At 46.3% G+C, this 19,665-nt stretch overlaps 2 protein-coding genes across 3 annotated transcripts in view; one reads left to right on the forward strand and one right to left on the reverse strand.

Moving 5' to 3' along the window:
* Positions 1 to 19,665, forward strand: part of ST7L (suppression of tumorigenicity 7 like) — a 176,785-nt gene that overhangs the window by 149,706 nt on the left and 7,414 nt on the right. The gene's annotated exons all lie outside the window — the stretch shown is intronic.
* The window catches only part of CTTNBP2NL (CTTNBP2 N-terminal like), a 50,748-nt gene continuing 46,132 nt past the window's right edge, over positions 15,050 to 19,665 (reverse strand). For both annotated transcript variants that reach the window (XM_066246750.1, XM_066246751.1), the window contains one exon: positions 15,050 to 19,220. In XM_066246750.1, coding sequence (XP_066102847.1) covers positions 17,742 to 19,220 — 1,479 coding nt within the window. In that variant the 3' untranslated portion in view covers positions 15,050 to 17,741. The remainder of the gene's footprint in view (positions 19,221 to 19,665) is intronic.

The following is a 19,665-nucleotide window of genomic DNA, read 5'->3' on the forward strand; positions in this document are numbered from 1 at the left end:
CTCAGGTCGGACCAGGGCTCCGGCTCCGCGACGGGAAACGCCGAGCAGGCGCCTAGATGCAGGCGGGTCCTGACTCGCCTGTGGGTACTGACTCTGTGGCCCGTGCGCCCCGCAGTGGCGTTTTCTGGAAAGGCATGGCAGGAATGGGGAAGTGCGTTCTCCAGGAGGACTCCTGCGTTTCAGGCTCCGAGAAAAACTTAGAAGAGCATTCATGGCGCGAAGTGTATGTCCCTGTAGGTGCAGAAGTGTGACCTCCTCCAAATGCTTCTGTCTTGTCTGCCGTCCCTTCCTGCAGTAAAACGACGTTGGCCTCAGGACGCCTTTACACTTTTTTTTTCTTTTTTCTTTAGAGAGAGTGAGAGGGACAGATAGGAAGGGAGAGATATGAGAAGCATCAACTCGTAGTTGGGGCACTTTAATTGTTCATTGATTGCTTTCTCATGTCCCTTGACGGGGTTCCAGCTGAGCCAGTGACTCCTTGCTTAAGCCAGCGACCTTGGGCTTCAAGCCAGCGACCATGGGGTCGTATCTATGATCCCACGCTCAAGTCCGGGACCCTGCGCTCAAGCTGGATGAGCCCTTGCTCAAACTGGGAGTCTCGGGATTTCAAACCAGGGTTCTCAGCATTCCAGGTGGACGCTCTATCCACTGCTCCACTGCCTGGTCAGGCCATGTCACACTCTTAAAAATGATCAAAGACCCCCAAACAGCTCTTATTTATATAGATTATACCTATCCATATTACAAATTAAAGTGAACATGAGTCAACGGAAAGCACCCAGTGGTCAATACTAGAGAATTTGAGCAACAAAATAAAGTACGTAGTTCTAAATTATAACCCAAAGTATAAAATAAATACATACGAGTCTCCATTGATATAAATGAATGAGTAAATAAATACATGGGAGAAGCATCTCCCATGCAGAACAATTCTAAAAAATTTTATGTAGCTACTTCACCCTTAGTGAAGTGGAGTATTGCTCCCCACTCCTTAACTGTGTTGTACAGGTTGTGACTTCCTTCCAAAGAGTACAGAACATAAAATGGTATAGTGGTGAGGGTAGCTTTACAGTGAAGAAATGTGACAAACCTCAATCAGGTGACCAAGGTCAACATCAACAGTGCTAAGTCAGTTGATAGCAAGTACCCTTGATGTGAAGTGTGGTTTTTCTCCTTATAACCCGAGTCTAATCGTAATTTTTAAAAATTTATTGTGTGTTTTAAAATTTTATTTATTAAATTCTTGAGAGAGGGGAGAAGAGAGAGAAAGGTGGTGGAGTAGGAGCAGGAAGCATCAACTCATAGTAGTTGCTTTCTGTATGTGCCTTGACCAGGCAAGCCCGAGTTTCGAACTGGTGACCTCAGCATTCCAGGTTGATGTTTTAGCCATTGTGCCATCAGAGGTCAGGCCTATTGTGTTTTTATTGACCATAAATCTTTAATTATTTTTTTTTGTATTTTTCCGAAGCTGGAAACGGGAGGCAGTCAGACAGACTCCCGCATGCACCCGACCGTGATCCACCCAGCATGCCCACCAGGGGGTGATGCTCTGCCCATCTGGGGCATCGCACTGTTGCAGCCATTCCAGCGCCTGAGGCAGAGGCCATAGAGCCATCCTCAGCGCCCGGGCCAACTTTGCTCCAGTGGAGCCCTGGCTGCGGGAGGGGAAGAGAGAGACAGAGAGGAAGGAGAGGGGGAGGGGTGGAGAAGCAAATGGGCGCTTCTCCTGTGTGCCCTGGCCAGGAATCGAACCCGGAACTTCTGCACGCCAGGCTGACGCTCTACCACTGAGCCAACCGGCCAGGGCCATAAATCTTTAATTTTGATGTAGTCAGACATCCATTTCTGCTGCATAGTTTTATGCTTCTTGGCTTTTATTTGAGAAGTCCTTTCTTCATCCAAGGGTCACAAAAATATTTCCTTACATTTTAGATTAGCTTTATAGTTTTATATTTTATACTTCAGCTTTCATTTCATCTAGATTGGATTTTGTGTATAGTTCAAGTCTGACTTTACTTTTTTTCATATAATGAGCCAACCTGTATCTGAATCTTTTACATTTCTCTGTCCATTAACCAAGTACTGCTGGTCGACATATCAACCAACTTTATATTTTTTCCAACTTTATCTCAAAACTTTTTCAAAGCTAGTTACCCTCCCTGTTCTTCCCTAACTTCTAAACTTCTTGAAAAATGTACTCTCCATTCAGGAAAAATCCAATTTTTTTCCATTTTAATTTTTTTAACGCCTATTTATTTCTTAATCTGCTATAATCTGGTTTCAGTACCCACAAGTGTATTTGGAACCGTTCTCAGTATCATCACAAAATACCTCTTAATTGCCAGATTTAGTGGCCTTTTTTTATCCCGTAGTTGCCTAAGTGCTGCTTTATCTGTGTCTCACAAATACTGGTAAGTTGTGTTTTCATTTTCATTCATATCAAAATATTTTCTAACTTTCCCTTTGATTTCTTTATGGACTCACAAGTTATTTAAAATTGTGCTATTTTTCAAATATCTAAATATTTTCCAGAGACATTTCTGTTATTGGCTTGTAATTTAATTCCATTGTAGTCAGAGAACATGCTTTGTATAATTTAAATTTTTTAAACAATATTTAGATACTTTAATAATGAGACTCATGGTGAACGTTCTGAGCACACTCAAAATATGTATTCAGCATTCGGTTGGAGTATTCTATAACAATGTACCCTATTTATGGCTATATTTGAAGTAAATGTATTTTAGGTGGCATATATTTGAGTCTTTTTTATACAATATGACTGTCAATATCTGCCTTTAATTGGGTCATTTAGATTTTTTGCTTTTTAAGGCATAATTGAGATAGTTGGGTTTTCAGTCAACATTCTTGCTGTTTTTTTATGCACTGTTCTTTATTTCCCTTTTCCTCTTTTTCTTTGTTTTGGATTATTTTTCATAATTTCACATTTGTCTCTTTTGTTGCCTCGAGAGCATTTAAATTTTTATTTAGTGGCTGATTTAGGGATTACAGTATATATCTTTAATTTGTTGTGGTCTACCTTCATGTGATATACTGATTCATATATAGTGTAAGAATCTTACCATAGGCCCTGGCCGGTTGGCTCAGCGGTAGAGCGTCGGCCTAGCGTGCGGAGGACCCGGGTTCGATTCCCGGCCAGGGCACACAGGAGAAGCGCCCATTTGCTTCTCCACCCCTCCGCCGCGCTTTCCTCTCTGTCTCTCTCTTCCCCTCCCGCAGCCAAGGCTCCATTGGAGCAAAGATGGCCCGGGCGCTGGGGATGGCTCTGTGGCCTCTGCCTCAGGCGCTAGAGTGGCTCTGGTCACAACATGGCGACGCCCAGGATGGGCAGAGCATCGCCCCCTGGTGGGCAGAGCGTCGCCCCTGGTGGGCGTGCCGGGTGGATCCCGGTCGGGCGCATGCGGGAGTCTGTCTGACTGTCTCTCCCTGTTTCCAGCTTCAGAAAAATGAAAAGAAAAAAAAAAAAAAGAATCTTACCATAGCCTGACCAGGCAGTGGTGCAGTGGATAGAGCATCGGCCTGGGATGCTGAGGACCCAGGTTCGAAACCTCAAGGTCACCAGCTTAAGCACAGGCTCACCAGCTTGAGCATGGGGTCACTGGCTTGAGTGTGGGACCCCATGGTCGTGGGCTTGAGCCCAAAGTTGTTAGTTTGAGCTCACTGTCACTGGTGCAGGCAAGGGGTCACTGGCTCAGCTGGAGCCCCCCACTCAAGACACACGAGTTGTTTATTGATTAATAAACAACTAAAGTGCCATGACTATGAGTTGATTCTTCTCATCTCTCTCCCTTCCTGTCTGTTCCTGTCCCTCCCTCCTTCCCTCTCTCTCTCTCTCTCTCTCTCTCTCTTGCAAAAAAAAAATCTTGCCATATTATATTTTCATTTCTCAGCTTGTGTGTTATTGTTGCCCAACATTTTATTTCTTTGTATGTTATAAATCCCACAGTAAATTCTGATGATTTTAAAAGAGATTTAAGGAATAAAAAAATAATCTTTTATACTTATTCACATATTTACCATATCTAGTACTTTTCATTCCTTTTGTATGAACTGATTCCAGTTTTCTGGAATCATTATCCTTTTGCCTGAAGTACTTCCTTTAACATTTCTTGTACCACAAATCAGCTAGAGATGACTTCTTTTGGCTTATGCATGTTTGAGAAAAGTCTTTATTTTGTCTTTGTTTTAGAAAGGTATTTTCACTAGGTATAGAATTCTAGGTTGACAGCTTTTTCCCTCTCAGTACTCTAAAGCTGTCTTCAAGAATGTATTGTCACCAATGACAAGTCTGTTGTTATTATCCTTGTTCATCTGTATATAATATGGCCTTTTCTGTTTTTAAGGCTTTCTCTTTATCACTGGCTTTAAACAATTTATGATGTTCCTTAGTGTAGTTTCCTTGATGTTTCTCATGCTTAGGGTTCATTGACATTTTTGTATTTGTGGTTTTCTCATTTTCTTCAAACTTGGAATTTTTTTTGGCTATTATTTGGTCAAATATTTTCCTTCAGGGATTTCAATTAAACTGATATTAGGCCACTTGAATTTGTCCCAAAGCTCACCGATATTCTGTTCATTGTTAAAAAAAACTTTTTTACATTCTGTATTTCATTACAGGTGAAACATTTATTGCTATTTTTTCAAGTTTAACAATAATTTCTTCCACAGCATGTAATCTACTATTAATACCATCCAATGTATTTTTTTTAAACTTCAGATAGTATGGTTTTCATCTCTAGAAGTTTGATTTGGCTCTTTTTCATATTCTTCATGTTCCTAGTTAATTTAGTCTTTCCTCTATCACCTTGAACATATGGAATACAATTATAATAGCTGTTTTAATAGAATTGTTTATTCTACCATTGTGTCATTTTGGGTTAATTTTCAATTTATTGACTTTTCTCCTGATTATGGACTATGTTTTTCTATTTCTTTGGATGCCTGTTTTATTTTTTTTTAAGTGAGAGGGGAGGAGATGGTGAGATACTGAGATCCACTTGGTAACTCCATGGGGGGCCAATGATCACAATAGGACCAACTGAGCTATCCTCAGTGCTCAGGGCCATGCTCGAACCAACTGAGCCATTGGCTATGGGAAGGGAAGAGAGAGAGAAGAAGGAGAAGGGACAAAGAGAAGCAGATGGTCGATTCTCTTGTGTGCCCTGACCAAAATCAATCCCTGGACAGCCATATGCCAGGCTGACGCTCTATCTACTGAGTCACTGCCCAGAGCCACATGTCTGGTAATTTTTGATTATGTGCTAGACTTTTTGAATTTTAATTTATTTTTTATAATTTTTTTAGGTTTTTTTTTTTTATAGAGACAGAGAGTCAGAGAGAGGGATAAACAGGGACAGACAGACAGGAATGGAGAGAGATAAGAAGTATCAATTCTTCATTGTGGCACCTTAGTTGTTCAGTGATTGCTTTCTCATTTGTGCCTTGACTGGGGGGCTACAGTGGAGAGAGTGACCCCTTGCTCAAGCTAGCGACCTTGGGCTTCAAGCCAGTGACCTTTGGGCTCAAGCCAGCAACCATGGGGTCATGTCTGTGATCTCACGCTCAAGCCAGTGACCCCACACTCAAGCTGACAACCTCGGGGTTTTGAACCTAGGACCTCTGTGTCCCAGTCCGACACTATTTACTGCACCACTGCCTGGTCAGGCTAAGTTTTTATTTTTGTTTTTTAGATTTTATTTATTCATTTTTAGAGAGAGGAGAGAGAGAGAAAGAGAGAGAGAAAGAAGGGTGGGGAGGAGCAGGAAGCATCAACTCATGTATGTGCCTTGGCCAGGCAAGTCCCAGGTTTTGAACCAGGGACCTCAGCATTCCAAGTTGACATTTTATGCACTGTGCCACCACAGGTCAGGCTTGAATTTTAATTAAAAAAATATTTTTAGATAGAAAAGAGAGAGAGAGAGAGAGAGGGAGATGTGGGGGAGGGGAGGAGCAAGAAGCATCAACTTGTAGTTGCTTCTCTAACACGCCTTGATCCGGCAAGCTTGGGGTTTTGAACTGGCGACCTCAGCATTCCACAAGTCTGGCACGATCTTTAAGTTTTTGGGTGCAGATACAAATTCTTGAGCTTTGTTCTGGGATGCAGTTATACAAACAAGTCTGAATCTTTTGAGTCTTGCTTTAAAATTTTTTTAGGTGGGAGCAGAGAAGCATTTAGTCTAGGACTAACTTGGGTCAATTATAGAGACAAAACCCTGCTGAGTTCCCTGTCTCCTGTGAATTGTGAGACTTGTCATTCTGCCTAGTGAGAAAAGAAACTACGCCCAGCCGCATGTGAGCTCTGAGTATTGTTGCCTCGACCCCTTTTGGGTGGTGCTCCCCTTGCCCTGGGTCAGGCTGCTCACAGGCATATGTTAATTAGCACTCAGTTGAAGACTGGAGGAAGCCAGAAGCGTCTGGGAATCTCTGAAGGTCTCATTACAGCTCTCTTGTCTCCAATGCCCTTCCTTCCCAACTCCCAGCCTCGTCTCCTCAATTTGGGGAACTGCCAGACTATGCTTTAGGTCCCCCTCACTGTTTCCTATCTCTGTCCTTTGTTGCCTGATATCCACTGTCTTGAAAACTGTTGTTTAATGTATGTTGCTCAGTGTCCAGTTGTTTTAGGTGGTGGTGGTGAGGAGGGTAAATCCAGCCCCTGATGCCTCATCTTGGTCAGATGTGGAATTCTCTAACAAACAAATCTTTTGACTCTGTATTCTCTGATTACATCTTCATATTTATGGTACATTTATAATTGTGTACACTGCATTATCAAAAATTTTCCTGACAAAAGAGAAATTTTTTTTTGATTAGGCATTGGGGAGAAATTAACTGCCCACTCCATAATTTTACATATCCAGTAACTGGAAGAATTTTCTAGCCTGACCAGGTGGTGGCGCAGTGGATAGAGATTGGACTGGGATGCAGAGGACCCAGATTTGAGACCCCGAGGTCGCCAGATTGAGCGTGGGCTCATCTGGTTTGAGCAAAAAGCCCACCAGTTTGAACCCAAGGTTGCTGGCTCCGGCAAGGGGTTACTCGGTCTGCTGAAGGCCCGCAGTCAAGGCACATATGAGAAAGCAATCAATGAACAATTAAGGTGTCGCAATACGCAATGAAAAACTAATGATTGATGCTTCTCATCTCTCTCTGTTCCTGTCTGTTTGTCCCTGTCTATTCCTCTCTCTCTCTAAAAAAAAAAAAAAAAAGAAAGAAAGAAAGAAAAAAAAGAATTTTCTAGAGACCAGCTTCAGGCTCCATACATTTAAAACCTTCTACTGCCTGTGGGCTGTATTTATAGCAGTACCACCTGGGTGTTGCTTCTTCACATCACCATGCAAAGTGGGGCAGCATAGGACTAGAAAAAGCACTCCCGGAAGACATTCCTGCGCATCTCCCTCTCCCTGGAGGGGCAGCACACCACATAAATATACAGTGTGTCCGTAAAGTCATGGTGCACTTTTAACCAGTCACAGGAAAGCAACAAAAGACAATAAAAATGTGAAATCTGCACCAAATAAAAGGAAAACCCTTCCAGTTTTTGTAGGATGATGTGGCAGCAAGTGCGCATGCGCAGATGATGACGTAACACTGTGTATACAGCGGAGCAGCCCATGGCCATGCCAGTTGAGATGTGGACGGTACAGAGGAAAGTTCAGTGTGTTCTGTGGCTCGCTAAATTCGAATCTGTGACCAAAGTGCAACGTGAATATCGGTGCATTTATAATGAAGCGCCACCACATAGGAACAACATTACTCAGTGGGATAAGCAGTTGAAGGAAACCGGCAGTTTGGTGGAGAAACCCTGTTCTGGTAGGCCATCAGTCAGTGACGAGTCTGTAGAGGCTATACGGCAGGGGTCCCCAAACTACGGCCCGCGGGCCGCATGAGGCCCCCTGAGGCCATTTATCCAGCCTCCGCCCGCACTTCCAGAAGGGGCACCTTTCATTGGTGGTCAGTGAGAGGAGCATAGTTCCCATTGAAATACTGGTCAGTTTGTTGATTTAAATTTACTTGTTCTTTATTTTAAATATTGTCTTTGTTCCATTTTGTTTTTTTTACTTTAAAATAAGATATGTGCAGTGTGCATAGGGATTTGTTCATAGTTTTTTTATAGTCTGGCCCTCCAACGGTCTGAGGGACAGTGAACTGGCCCCCTGTGTAAAAAGTTTGGGGACCCCTGCTATACGGGATAGCTACCTAAGGAGCCCTAAAAAATCTGTGCGTGCGTGTGCTCGACAATTACACCTAAGCAAGACTACAGTTCATAAGGTGTTAAAGAAACGTCTCTGTTTTACGGGGTACAAATTGCGGCTGTTGCACGCTATCAAACTGGTGGATAGACCCACACGATGTGTGTTTGCCACAGATATGCTTCATGAGATTGACAATGATGCAAGATTTTTGCAGAAGATTGTGTTTAGCGATGAGGCGACCTTCCATATCTGTGGACATGTTCATCGCCATAACGTCCGAATGGGCTGCTGAACATCCTCACACCTACGTTGAGTACGAACGTAACACCCCTAAAGTGAACGTGTGGTGTGGCCTGATGCATGGTAAGGTGATAGGCCCATTTTTTTTCGCGGAGCAGTCTGTGATGGAAGAGTCCTAAATTGACATGTTGGAACTGTATGCAGGGCCACAATTTCCAGAAGGTGTCATCTTTCAACAGGACAATGCTCCTCCACACTACGCCACCATTGTTCGTGAGTTTCTGGATAGAACATTCCCCCGGCGGCGGTGGATAGGCAGGGGTTCTGTCAAGCCGTGGCCACCACGATCGCCGGATCTGACGCCCTTAGACTTTTACTTTTGGGGTTTTGTGAAGCAACATGTGCACATTGAATGTATCAACGACATTAATCACTTAAAACAGAGTATCACAGACGTTATTCACTCTGTTACACCAGACATCCTTACCCATGTGTGGCAAGAACTTCACTATCGTTTGGATGTGTGTAGGGCAACAAATGGAGCCCACATCGAACTGCACTGAATAGGTATGAAACTGGGAAAGTTTTCCTTTTATTTTATTTTAAAATTTTTTTATTTTATTTATTCATTTTTAGAGAGGAGAGAGAGAGGGAGAGAGAGAGACAGAGAGAAAGAGGAGAGAGAGACGGGGGGTGGTGGTGGAGGAGCTGGAAGCATCAACTCCCATATGTGCCTTGACGAGGCAAGCCCAGGGTTTCGAACCGGCGACCTCAGCATTTCCAGGTCGATGCTTTATCCACTGCGCCACCACAGGTCAGGCTAGAGAGTTTTCCTTTTATTTGGTGCAGATTTCACATTTCTGTCGTCTTTTGTTGTTTTCCTGTGACCGGTCAAAAGTGCACCGTGATTTTAAAGACACACTGTAGTTCACTTAGAAGTAGTTTCTTATTCAACTTACCTTTAGCTCAATTCTCAAGGTGCTGTGGCTGCCACTCTGAGGTCACCCAACATGGTATGACATAGAAGAAGTCCAAGTGAAAAGAGCCAGCAGGCTTAACTGATTGTCGTTAAAATATCTTACTTTAGCAAATTCTAGAAAAATGTACGACCATGTGAACACGTTGCTTGTGCCCTTCAGGGATTGGAAGAGGCTGTGCCAGGAACAATTCTTGGATCTTAAACATAGTAAGTCTGCCTCTGCTCACGATGCTTCCTCTGTTCAGGCTCCTATTGGCCCATCAAATAGAGTCCAAGTTCTTCTGTGGGCAGACTATGACCTTTCCTGTGCCTGCATACATCCCCGGACCCCACTCCAACCCAGACCTCTCCCAGACCTACTGGCAGCTCGGTGCCTTGCATGTCGCATATGGCCTTCTTGTTACCTGGAGAGCCCCTTGTCCCCTTCTTCACCGGGGACATCTACCCCTCTTTCAGGGCCGGGACAAATGTCATTTCTGGCTGTGAGACCATGCCTGACTCTACTGGGGACTAATTGTTATGCCACAGCTTGTTCCTATTTTTATAGTGGTTCCCGTAACACCATGGTTTGTGCTTGTCTCTTCCACCTGCATCTAAAGCCCCTAAGGGCCTGTAACCTACTTCTCTACCCCAGCGCTAAGTCCATGAGTGGCACCTAGAGGGAGCTGTTGTATGGGTGTGTCTGAATGAATGAATGTTTTCCTCCTGCACACTGCTGGCTCTTGCTTACTTATTGGATTCATTAAGGGTTTTGTTTTGTTTTTTAACAGCAAAGACAGTATAGGAGGAGCAAGACATTTTGAAGCATCATTAAATGGGCAAATGAATAAATGAATGAAGAAATGTTGATAGTCTTCCCTGACTCCTGCTTCACAAATAGTAATCGAGCACCTGCCCTGTGTGGGTCACTGCTGCAGGAGCTACGTCGGGGTGATAGCTAGCATTGCTGAGTGCTTCCTTTCACCGCAACTAGTCTGAGGTTTGCTTGCCCGTGGGAGGCTCACGACGACCCTGTGAGCAGTGCTTTCCTTTCCACTAGTTTGGGCTCCCATCCACGTCCGAGGCTGGGCTGTGCCTATGCTCCATCCTGCACCCTCAGGGACATGACCGAGCGGTGACACCGGGAGGGACCCATCTCTGCCCACAGCCGCGCCTCTGAAGAGGGTCCTGCCCCAGGGCGGTGGCGGTGCGGCTGCACCTCAGCGACAGTAACACCAGGGGGCGCAAGCGATCCAGCCTAGGGCAGAAGAGAGCACACAGCTTCCCACTTGGGACGCGCGCAGCCTCTACCCCGTGCCCTCCCCCAAAGGCAGCAAACACCTCCTGTCTTCGTGAGCCGGGCACAGAAATGGGGGCTGGCGGAGGTTGGCTTGCCCAAGGCCGCAGAGGGTGGCAAAGTTCTTGTTCTGAACTACTTGCTCATCCCACTTCTGCACCCCCATGTCCCCTGTACAGAGAGTACACACACCGCTACCCACGCAAATCAGCATCTTTTCCCTGTTTAAGTCGGGGTCTCTAGGCCCGTGGACTTTCCTGCTCTGCTGGATTCCTTAGGCACCTGGGGGTCCCATTTGAGACACCTTCTGCATCCTGCCCAGCCCTGCCCTGAGATGTCACATCTGCCAAACTTGTTCCTCCTTCAAGTGTGAATTCTAGCCCCTAACATGAGGCTGGACACAGACAGTGCTCAGTAAACATATACCGACTAAGTGCCAGGCCGGCACAGCAAGGGTGTGTGTGTCCTCAGCGGAGCTCAGGGTCTGCTGCACAGCCAGCAGCGACAACACCGGTGGAAATGAGTGAGTGAGGGTGAATGGTGTAGCATTTTATTTTGTGGCCCGCTTTCTGCTTGTTTCCAGCTGGGGCTGCGAACTCCCAGGAGGTATGGATGAGGAATGCGTGTGTGTGTGTGTGTGTGTGGGGGGGGTTTATTCTGGGGGAAGCAGGGAGACGTGGGGCCGGGAGCAGAGCGTCCCCATGGAGAGAATAAGGCTGACACAGACACTGAGAGGGGCAAGATCCACATCAGAGCAGAAGGAAAATGAGTCCTGAATAGGAGCCTTGTGTGTGGCCCTGTGCTGCTGACTCACCACGACTCAGGGGAGGGAACACTACTAGGGATGAAGAAGGAGCCTGTGTGCTGTGGCCACCACCCCAAAACCACCCAGCCACACTGAGGACACCCTGTCTGCTCTGAGGCTGTCCTGGAAGGCTTTGATTTGGGTCGGGTGAGTTGGGTGCGGGGCAGTGGCAGGGTGGACACTACAGGGAAGGGAGAAGGGTGAGTTGGTTGATTGTTTAGTAAAACAGGCCTTTCTTGGGAGAGGTGTGTGTCCCACAAAGGCAGGTGTGGCAGGTCAGATTCACACGCTGGGAGGGGACAGATGCTTATGGCTTCAGTGACTTGTCCCCTACCCAAGGAGCAAAGGATGCCTTGTGAGTGTATGCTTGGCAGAGCTGACGCTGGACAGAGGGGCCCAGCCTGGGAGAAACAGCGCCAGCGCCCGCGCCTCCGGCCTCACCTCAGCTGTCAAACCGGTTCAGAGAGAGGAGAACAGCATTTTTGTGGCATCAAGTACGGCAGACCGCTGTGGGCCAGGGGACAGAGGGCAAGGTCGGGAAGATGAGGCAGCTCAGGTGAACAAGATCAATGCCCAGACATTGCAGTCAGGTGAGAGGACGGAGTGCCCGAGGGAGCAGCCAGGGCGGGGCTGTGACTCCCGGCCCCAGGTCAGCTCCCAGGTACAGGTGGCTGATGTGGAAGCAAAGGTGTCAGAGCGACTGCAGTTCAGCCTGAGCTCTGCCATGGACACGTCCACGTGGACAAGTCACCTGGCCTTCTGGGCCTCGTTCTCATCTGCAACAAGGGAGCTAGAACGGGGTCTCTAAGCTGCCTTTCTACTCTAACATTTGATGGCCAACCATGCCTCTCCTTTCTGGTCTCCAAAACCCCGTCCAGTGTCCTGCTCCCAGCCAGAAGTCTCAAAAGCTAGCGAGCTAGTTAGTGGATTCATACTTAAGTACCTGACAAGGAGCTGAGATTCTAAACTCTCCAGCTGTATTTTTCCATAGTTTTGGCTACAGTGTGGGCTTGAAGTCCTGTTGAAGGGTTTGACTTGCAGTGTGCCAGTGGATCTCACTCAGCCCTGCTCTGCTGCAGGGCCCTGGGCCCCTTCCCGTGCCTCCATAAACCTGTCTCCACATGGGCCGAATGGTAGGGATACCTGCCTCTTAGTAGTTGCATCGATTAAGTGAAGTCAAGTCAGTAAAATACCTGATTTTGGCACCAAATAACTTATTCAGAAAATGTGTGCATTTCTTGAAAATGTGTGGTTTGACTTGAATGTCACTGCCTCTGGCAACTTAAATGGTTAAGTTCCCTTAGAGGACTTAACCATGAGCAAAAGGACCGAGTCTGAGATGGCAACTGAGGTGCAGGTTCACCGGGGAGCAAGTACCCTTGGGATCCACATGAATGAGGGGGGAGGGGAAAAGGGAAGCATGTTGAACTGTGGCTCAGCCAATCCTATAGGGGGATCTGAATCTGGGATGACCCTTCTGAGACACTTTGATTAGGGACAAGGGGCCAGGTCTGTAGACTCCACATCAACCAGTCTTTAGATATGAACTGCCCATGGAAGGAGACGTGACCTTGGTTAAACTGATTTCTTTCAGTTAAGGTAGTTCCTACAAGGGGCTTACAGCCAAGAGAAGTTGGCTGTCAGTATTCCCCACAGAGAGGGAAATAAATTCATTTCTGAAGGGGCCTGGGTCCGACCAGGTTATGTTAGTGAGTAGAGCTCTTGTCAGATCGAGTCCTGACTCCTCAGGGATCAGGCCAATCTTGTTGGGACACTTCCAGTGACTTTTCAGAGCCCGACAGTTCAGTGCCACAGACAAAGCCCCACGCTGCTCCGCGTCCCCTCAGTCCCAGCGCAGTGCTTGGCCAGGAGCACCTTCAACAACCCCACTTGGATTATTCAGTCATCTCAGTTCACTTTTTGTGCCGTTTTGCTTCTCCCAACTAGACAGTGAGTGCCCTGAAGGCAGGGAACACTTGAAACCTTTTTTCTGTAATAGCTACCTTGGCAGCCGTGTCCTCAAATATTAAAAGGAACATCTGTTGCCTGAGGGGAAAGCTTGGTTAGGTCTGACAGTCCACTCCTGCGGGTGGAGGAGGTTTTGGTGAGTGGGGGGCCAGTGTTTAAACCATCTGAGAACCTGCCCACTTACCTGGAGCATCAGGCTCTCCAGAGGGCCGGGGATTAGCAACACACAAGCCTCAGGGCAGTGGAAAGAGCACAGCACTGGGGTTTAAGATCCAGGCCCTGCCACTTCCTAGGGACTGTGTACAACCCTCTGGTCCTCAGTGACCTCATTCACACACTGGGGCTAGAAATACCTCACAGCAGCCGGTGAAGATCAGTCAAGTGATATGTATGTGAAATTAACACAGTGCAGGACCCAAGCAAACACTCTCCACTTGAACATCACTGCCTCTGGCACACTGGACTCAGGAACTTAAGATGGCTCCTTAGATCAAAGGCAAAATAACCAGTTCTTGGTGAATGAACTGGTGACAGCTATGAGGCACTATTTCACAAAGGTGACCCTCAGATCATCTGCATCCGCAGGCCCCTAGGCCCTCTCCCAGGAACCGTGTCTGTAGTGGGCTTCCCAGGTGATCTGAAGCAAGTAAGGCTTGAGAACCACTACCTCCGTCTCCTTTTTCCTCTGCTTTTTTTTTTTTTAACCAATGAATTGGCCACTGATATGTGAGCAGATGGCTGCATATAAGTCCTCAAATTTTCTCAACTAGTTTTATAGCAATTACATTGGAATGACTCCTGTTGAACAATGCTCACTGCCTACCTCTGACTCATGGGTATGAAAATATATCCGATGTTCCAAAAGATATTTGAAATTTTGTTTCAAACACTAAGCATCAGATGCAATCTTTATAAATCACACACACACACACACACACACACACACAAATTGACAAGGCAGCATTAGGGACACACTGTTATATGAAACTGGATATGCCTAGTGTTTGTTGAAATGATCAATTGGCTTAAATGCTGGAAACTTAAGATATGTAAACACCCACAGTATGAACATCTTTTGTACATCAAAGGATTTTGCAAGTGCTTTTGTCTGGCTACAACCTGCATTTCTAACAGTGTGGCAGCAACAGCACTGGGTGAGAGGAGGGATGCACTAGTCACTAGTAAAGCAGGAGGCAGACCAGGCATCTGAAGTTAGGGTCATGGACGGCTTCAGGGTCTGAGTCCTGTAAAGCCAACCAAATTTGCACATAAGCATATCCATTTTTCTGTATTTCTTAGATTTGCAAAAGGTCCAGAACCTCCAAATGGTTACAGTTACAGACTGGATACTGTGAAGGCTTCCGTCAAGTTTAAGGCCTAAAGAAAAAAAACCAGTGTCCCAGCTCCTTTTGGGGTCTAACCTGGGTGGGTCACTGATTTCATTTGGTTTTTGAAAGCCATGAACGAATGCTTCCTCCACATCACTTGCTTCTTCCCAAACAGAACAGGCCCTGGCTGGGCAACACTCTTCACTTTGTACAAACAAGACTATTTTGTCCCTCAGACAGTGTGATTTAACTTGTTTTAATGTAGTCTGCTATAAAAATGGATGAAGACTTCTGCAGGGTGCATTTGCTTTACAAATGTGAGTGACTAGGTAATGCTTGCGTTATGTGTTGCACATCGTTGGAATGTGTTGACCAGTAACACAGCTTTTGCAACATGGGTTAAATACCAGAACTGTGACTCATGGAATTTTACTTAGCACACACAGTCTACAGCAAACTTAAATACTAATCTATAATACCTAACTGGATTACTGGATCCATTGCAGTATTGTGCTTATTTATCTCAGAAGATAGGCAACTAGCAAAAATACACATTTCTTTTTCATTTCCCCTTCCCATATTACACTGTAAAAGAAATACATTATTCAGTGCACTTCCTAAGAAATAAACTTCCTCATAATCTCTCTATATATATCTATGCCAAAACAAAGGAAGAGCACAATGCAACTTTTAAGATTACCGTTTAAAGCAGGAGAGGTAAGAGCACTATGGGACTGCAACCCTCTCTATTTAGAAAGTTCAGCTATTTTATTATCATCAACACCATTCATTGAGCTATGCGTGGGAATCAAGTTCAGTGCATGATTGCTTTGGGCAGTTTAAGATACCCCCTTCACTGCTTGGTATACTCCCAGGGGCATGAATAGTTTTTAATTTCTGAGTATTGGCCTTAATCAAACCTTAAGCTGTGGAGACACCATATGCTCCCCTGGGAGTTCGAGATTAATTTCCATCAACTCATGATGGATTAAGAGGAAAGAGACTTAAATGATAGCAGGTCAGGGGCGGCTGCTTAGATGTTGGCTAGAAGAGTGTATGTGAGGACACCATCTCTGGACACCATGTATGACGTCCGTCCCTATGGACACAAAATCATAGAACCACTATGTTACAGGTGGGTTATGGCAGTCTTGTCTGGAAGAGGGGCACACTCATTACATCTTCTGGACTTTGTTCTACTAGCCTACAAGTTGGAAAGTCTGGAGGCATCTGTCCTCACAAACTTGCTATGATGGAAATGATTTAAGTTATTAGAATGAAAGAGACTGCAACTTGGTAGCTTCTGGGCTGAATCCGGCTATAGAAGTGTTTAACTAGCAGTATTTAAATTTTTTTTTTCTTTCTCTTTTATTTTAGGGTAAGGGTTAGGATTAAGGCTAGGATTAGGGTTAGGACTAGGCTTAGGGTCAAATCACTTCTTGATATTTAAAAATGAAAATCTGGATTTTATAAGAATTGGAGCAACTGGTGACCCTCCCTGGTTTGGACTCTTGCATGGAACAAGTGGCTGGCGCTGCACAGCAGTGGACGGACCTTCTCAACGGGACGTGGACACTCCAGGTCACTCCAGCTCCGACCGCTTCCAGCTGTCTCATACCACTTGCCGGTGTGACCTGTTTCACTCATTTACACGATCAGTTTTATGACACTGGGGTTAGTTCAGCTCTGCCTTTTTAGGAACCTGAAGATCTGACTTCATGTGAAATTTTCCCCACCTCCTTGTGGACAAGATTGCTCCTTTGACTGACTGGGTTCCAGACCCATCTAGTTGCTTTGGTAGGTAATCTTAACATGCATTTCTACTCACCCTTTATGCTATATTGCAAACTCCAAAGATATAATCACACTAATATTTATGTGTTAAGTGTGTGTATGTTAAACATGTAAAGGGGTATGTATCTATACAGATAAATGAATACTTCCTTTTAGGCAAAAGTTAATTTGGTTCCACAGATATAGACACCAAGTGCTGGCAGCCTGGAGATTAAGTGTCACAATTTGGTAAAACCAATATAATCTGACATAATAGTACAAAGAGTGAGTTTTAAGTTATTGCTTTTTGATTACAGAGTAAAGATCTCATTCTGTTGCAAAACTTGTATACAGAACGAGTAACCAGTTCCTATTCAAGTAAGAGCAATTGGAATCCAAAGTTCCTTACACAGCAGTAGATGCCTGGAGACATTTTTTGAATAGAGATGTGATTTCATCCTATTCAAGAATTTATGCAGGAAACTGGGAGTGACTTAATTTTTTAAAAGTCGAAGAAAATCAGCGCCCCACCTAGTTCATACTCAGGAGGGCTTCTCACGGGCTCTAAAGAGATCATCCCCACCTTTAGGATTCCACTGTATTTATGCAGCTTGTAAGTATTAAAAACAGTAAAAGAGGATTAAAAGCAGTGTTGGTTTTTAACATTCAGAATTCACAGAGGATCTCATTTTCTGCAATTAAACGAGCCGTTTGTGTTTGTGCTGCAGAGAATCACATTCATATGGCAGTCTTATTTCAGGCACTTTTTAAAACATGTTCATCTGGAATAAAAATCTGCACGAACCACTTCTGCATAATTCAAAATGAGTATCGAGTGATTCTAGTCCCCAAATAGATAGCAAGTCACCACCTGGTACTCAATTAGCTTCCTCCGTCACAGCACGATGGTGACTGCTGAGCTTGAGACGTCTTTGAGGTGCCCTCTGGCTTTATAATACAAAGAGGTGAGTCATAAAAATCCAAACTACTCAAGTTCTACTTAAAAAAGAAAATACAAAACGGTGAAATACACTAAATGTATTATACAGATGGTTGCAGCTACTATCAGAATAAATAACATGATCTGACTTAATGGTTTGACTCTGAGCTCTTGGACGAAATCAGATGGAATGTCAAACGTGGAGACCCCTCCCAGGGACTAGCTGCTGGTCGGCAGGAGTATCTCAACGTCCTTGCCGTTGGCTACGACGGCATTCGAAGAGCAGCTGCTCGCAAGGTCTTCCGCGGTGGTCAGACAGGGCGCCTGGGAGTGCGTTCTGGTCAGTGGAGTGGCGGAGGGAGAAGGAGTGAGGCCAGGCTTTTTGGGGGGGATGGGTGGTGGGTTTCCTCTCTCAGCTCTGGGGATGGTAGGGGACTTGATCCCTGGAGACAGGGGACTCAGAGGACTGGACACTTTCCCTGGAGTAGGTGAATGGCTGGTGTCACCTCTTGGGCTGGCAGTACTGGCCAGATTTCGATAGTCCGTGCCGAAGGGAGAGCTGTTGGGAGAGACGGGCTTGATGGGCCCTTGCTGGCTGGTGAATCTGGAGAGCACCTGAGTGACCGTGTTCCGGGCCAGCTGCTTGGCGGCAGAGTTGTCTATGAGGGTGGGGGACAGGTCCCTGGAGGGCGGGCTCTGCAGGCCACTGACTTGTTGGTCCTGATCTGCTTGGGACTGAAATTTGTGCCGCGCCGCGTGGAAGCGCTGGTTGATCCCTACTTGGTAGGACGACTGGTAGCCGGGGCTGCTGGCTGAGGACCCCAGCAGGCGCTTGGTCAGCACCGGCGATGAGCAAGGCGAGGACGTGAGCGAGGAGGGCGCGGTGCTGCTGGGGGACAGGGAGCTGCCCCCCGAGGGGGGCTGGCTCGGTGCTGGGACGGGGCTCTCGGGGCCCACGGGACGCCCGCCGTTCTCCACTGCTTTCTCCTGGGCCAGCCCCACAGGTTTCTCTCGGGGAGGCAGCTGGTGTTCGACACTGCCGCCCGTCACCAGCTCCTTGGGAGTTTGCATCTCTGGGTCAAAATGGCCATTGGTTTTTGCATAACAGTAAGTAGGAGTGGTGGGACCGGGCAGCCCGGTGGTTGTCGCCTTGGCTACGTTGCTCCCGTGGGTTCTTTCTGCCTGAAAACTCTCTGTTTGGCAGGACACAGACACTAGCAGGGGAGGCTCGGTCACGATGCCTTTCGATGTGCTTACCGGTTTCTTTGGTGGCTCATTAGAGCTGCTATGCCGGGGAGAGGCCTCCAGGTCTTTCACCATCTTCTTCAGACTCTCCATCTCCTCCTTCAGAGTCCGGGTCCGGTTCTCTTCTCGGTTCAGTTTTGCTCTCAGCTGCTCTCTTTCGATGTCAAACTCGGACAGCTGCTTCTCCACCTGCGCCTCGGTCTGCAGGCCGCGCCTGCGCTCGGCGGCCAGCGCCGTCTCCAGCTCGCCCACGCGGGCCCGCTCCTGCTCCAGCCGCAGGCTCAGCTCGCCCGCGCGCTGCCCCTCCTCCGCGGCCTTGCTCGTGGCCTTCTTGCACTCCAGCACCAGCATGGAGGACAGCTGCTTGTGGCGGGCGCGCTCCTCCTCCAGCTGGCTGGAGAGCTTCTTCTGCTCCTTTTCAAACTTCTTCACTTGGGACTTTTCGAATTCCAGCTAGGAAAAGAATGCCACCACATATCTTGATTAGAGCAGAAAACCCAAGATATATTTATTGAGTGTTCTAAGTAGCCGGCCCTGGCGGGCTGTTCCTGGCACACAGGGTTACACGCAGGCCATGTGCTTAGAGCAAATACTTCTCAAGTACCATGGCGCCTAACACAAAAATGCACACGCTATAACGTAATCTTCCTCTGATGATTTAGGGGGCACCTCTAGCTCTTACAAAGCCTCAGGGTTGTCAGTGGGAGTGTGAACCATCATTGTGTTTAGATGTGTGGAGAGTTCAGAGGATTAGAAGTAAGTCAAAACAGAAAACAGAAAGCCACACGAACCAGACTTTGGATGAATGCTGCTGAAAACAAAAGCTTCAGTAATAATTCTTTCTGGTCTTAAAAACAAACAAACGTTAAGAGCGGCATTTCAAGTCATGGTTTTTATA

The sequence above is a fragment of the Saccopteryx bilineata genome, chromosome 11 (genome assembly GCF_036850765.1).
Source record: "Saccopteryx bilineata isolate mSacBil1 chromosome 11, mSacBil1_pri_phased_curated, whole genome shotgun sequence".
In the NCBI taxonomy this organism is placed as follows: domain Eukaryota; kingdom Metazoa; phylum Chordata; class Mammalia; order Chiroptera; family Emballonuridae; genus Saccopteryx; species Saccopteryx bilineata.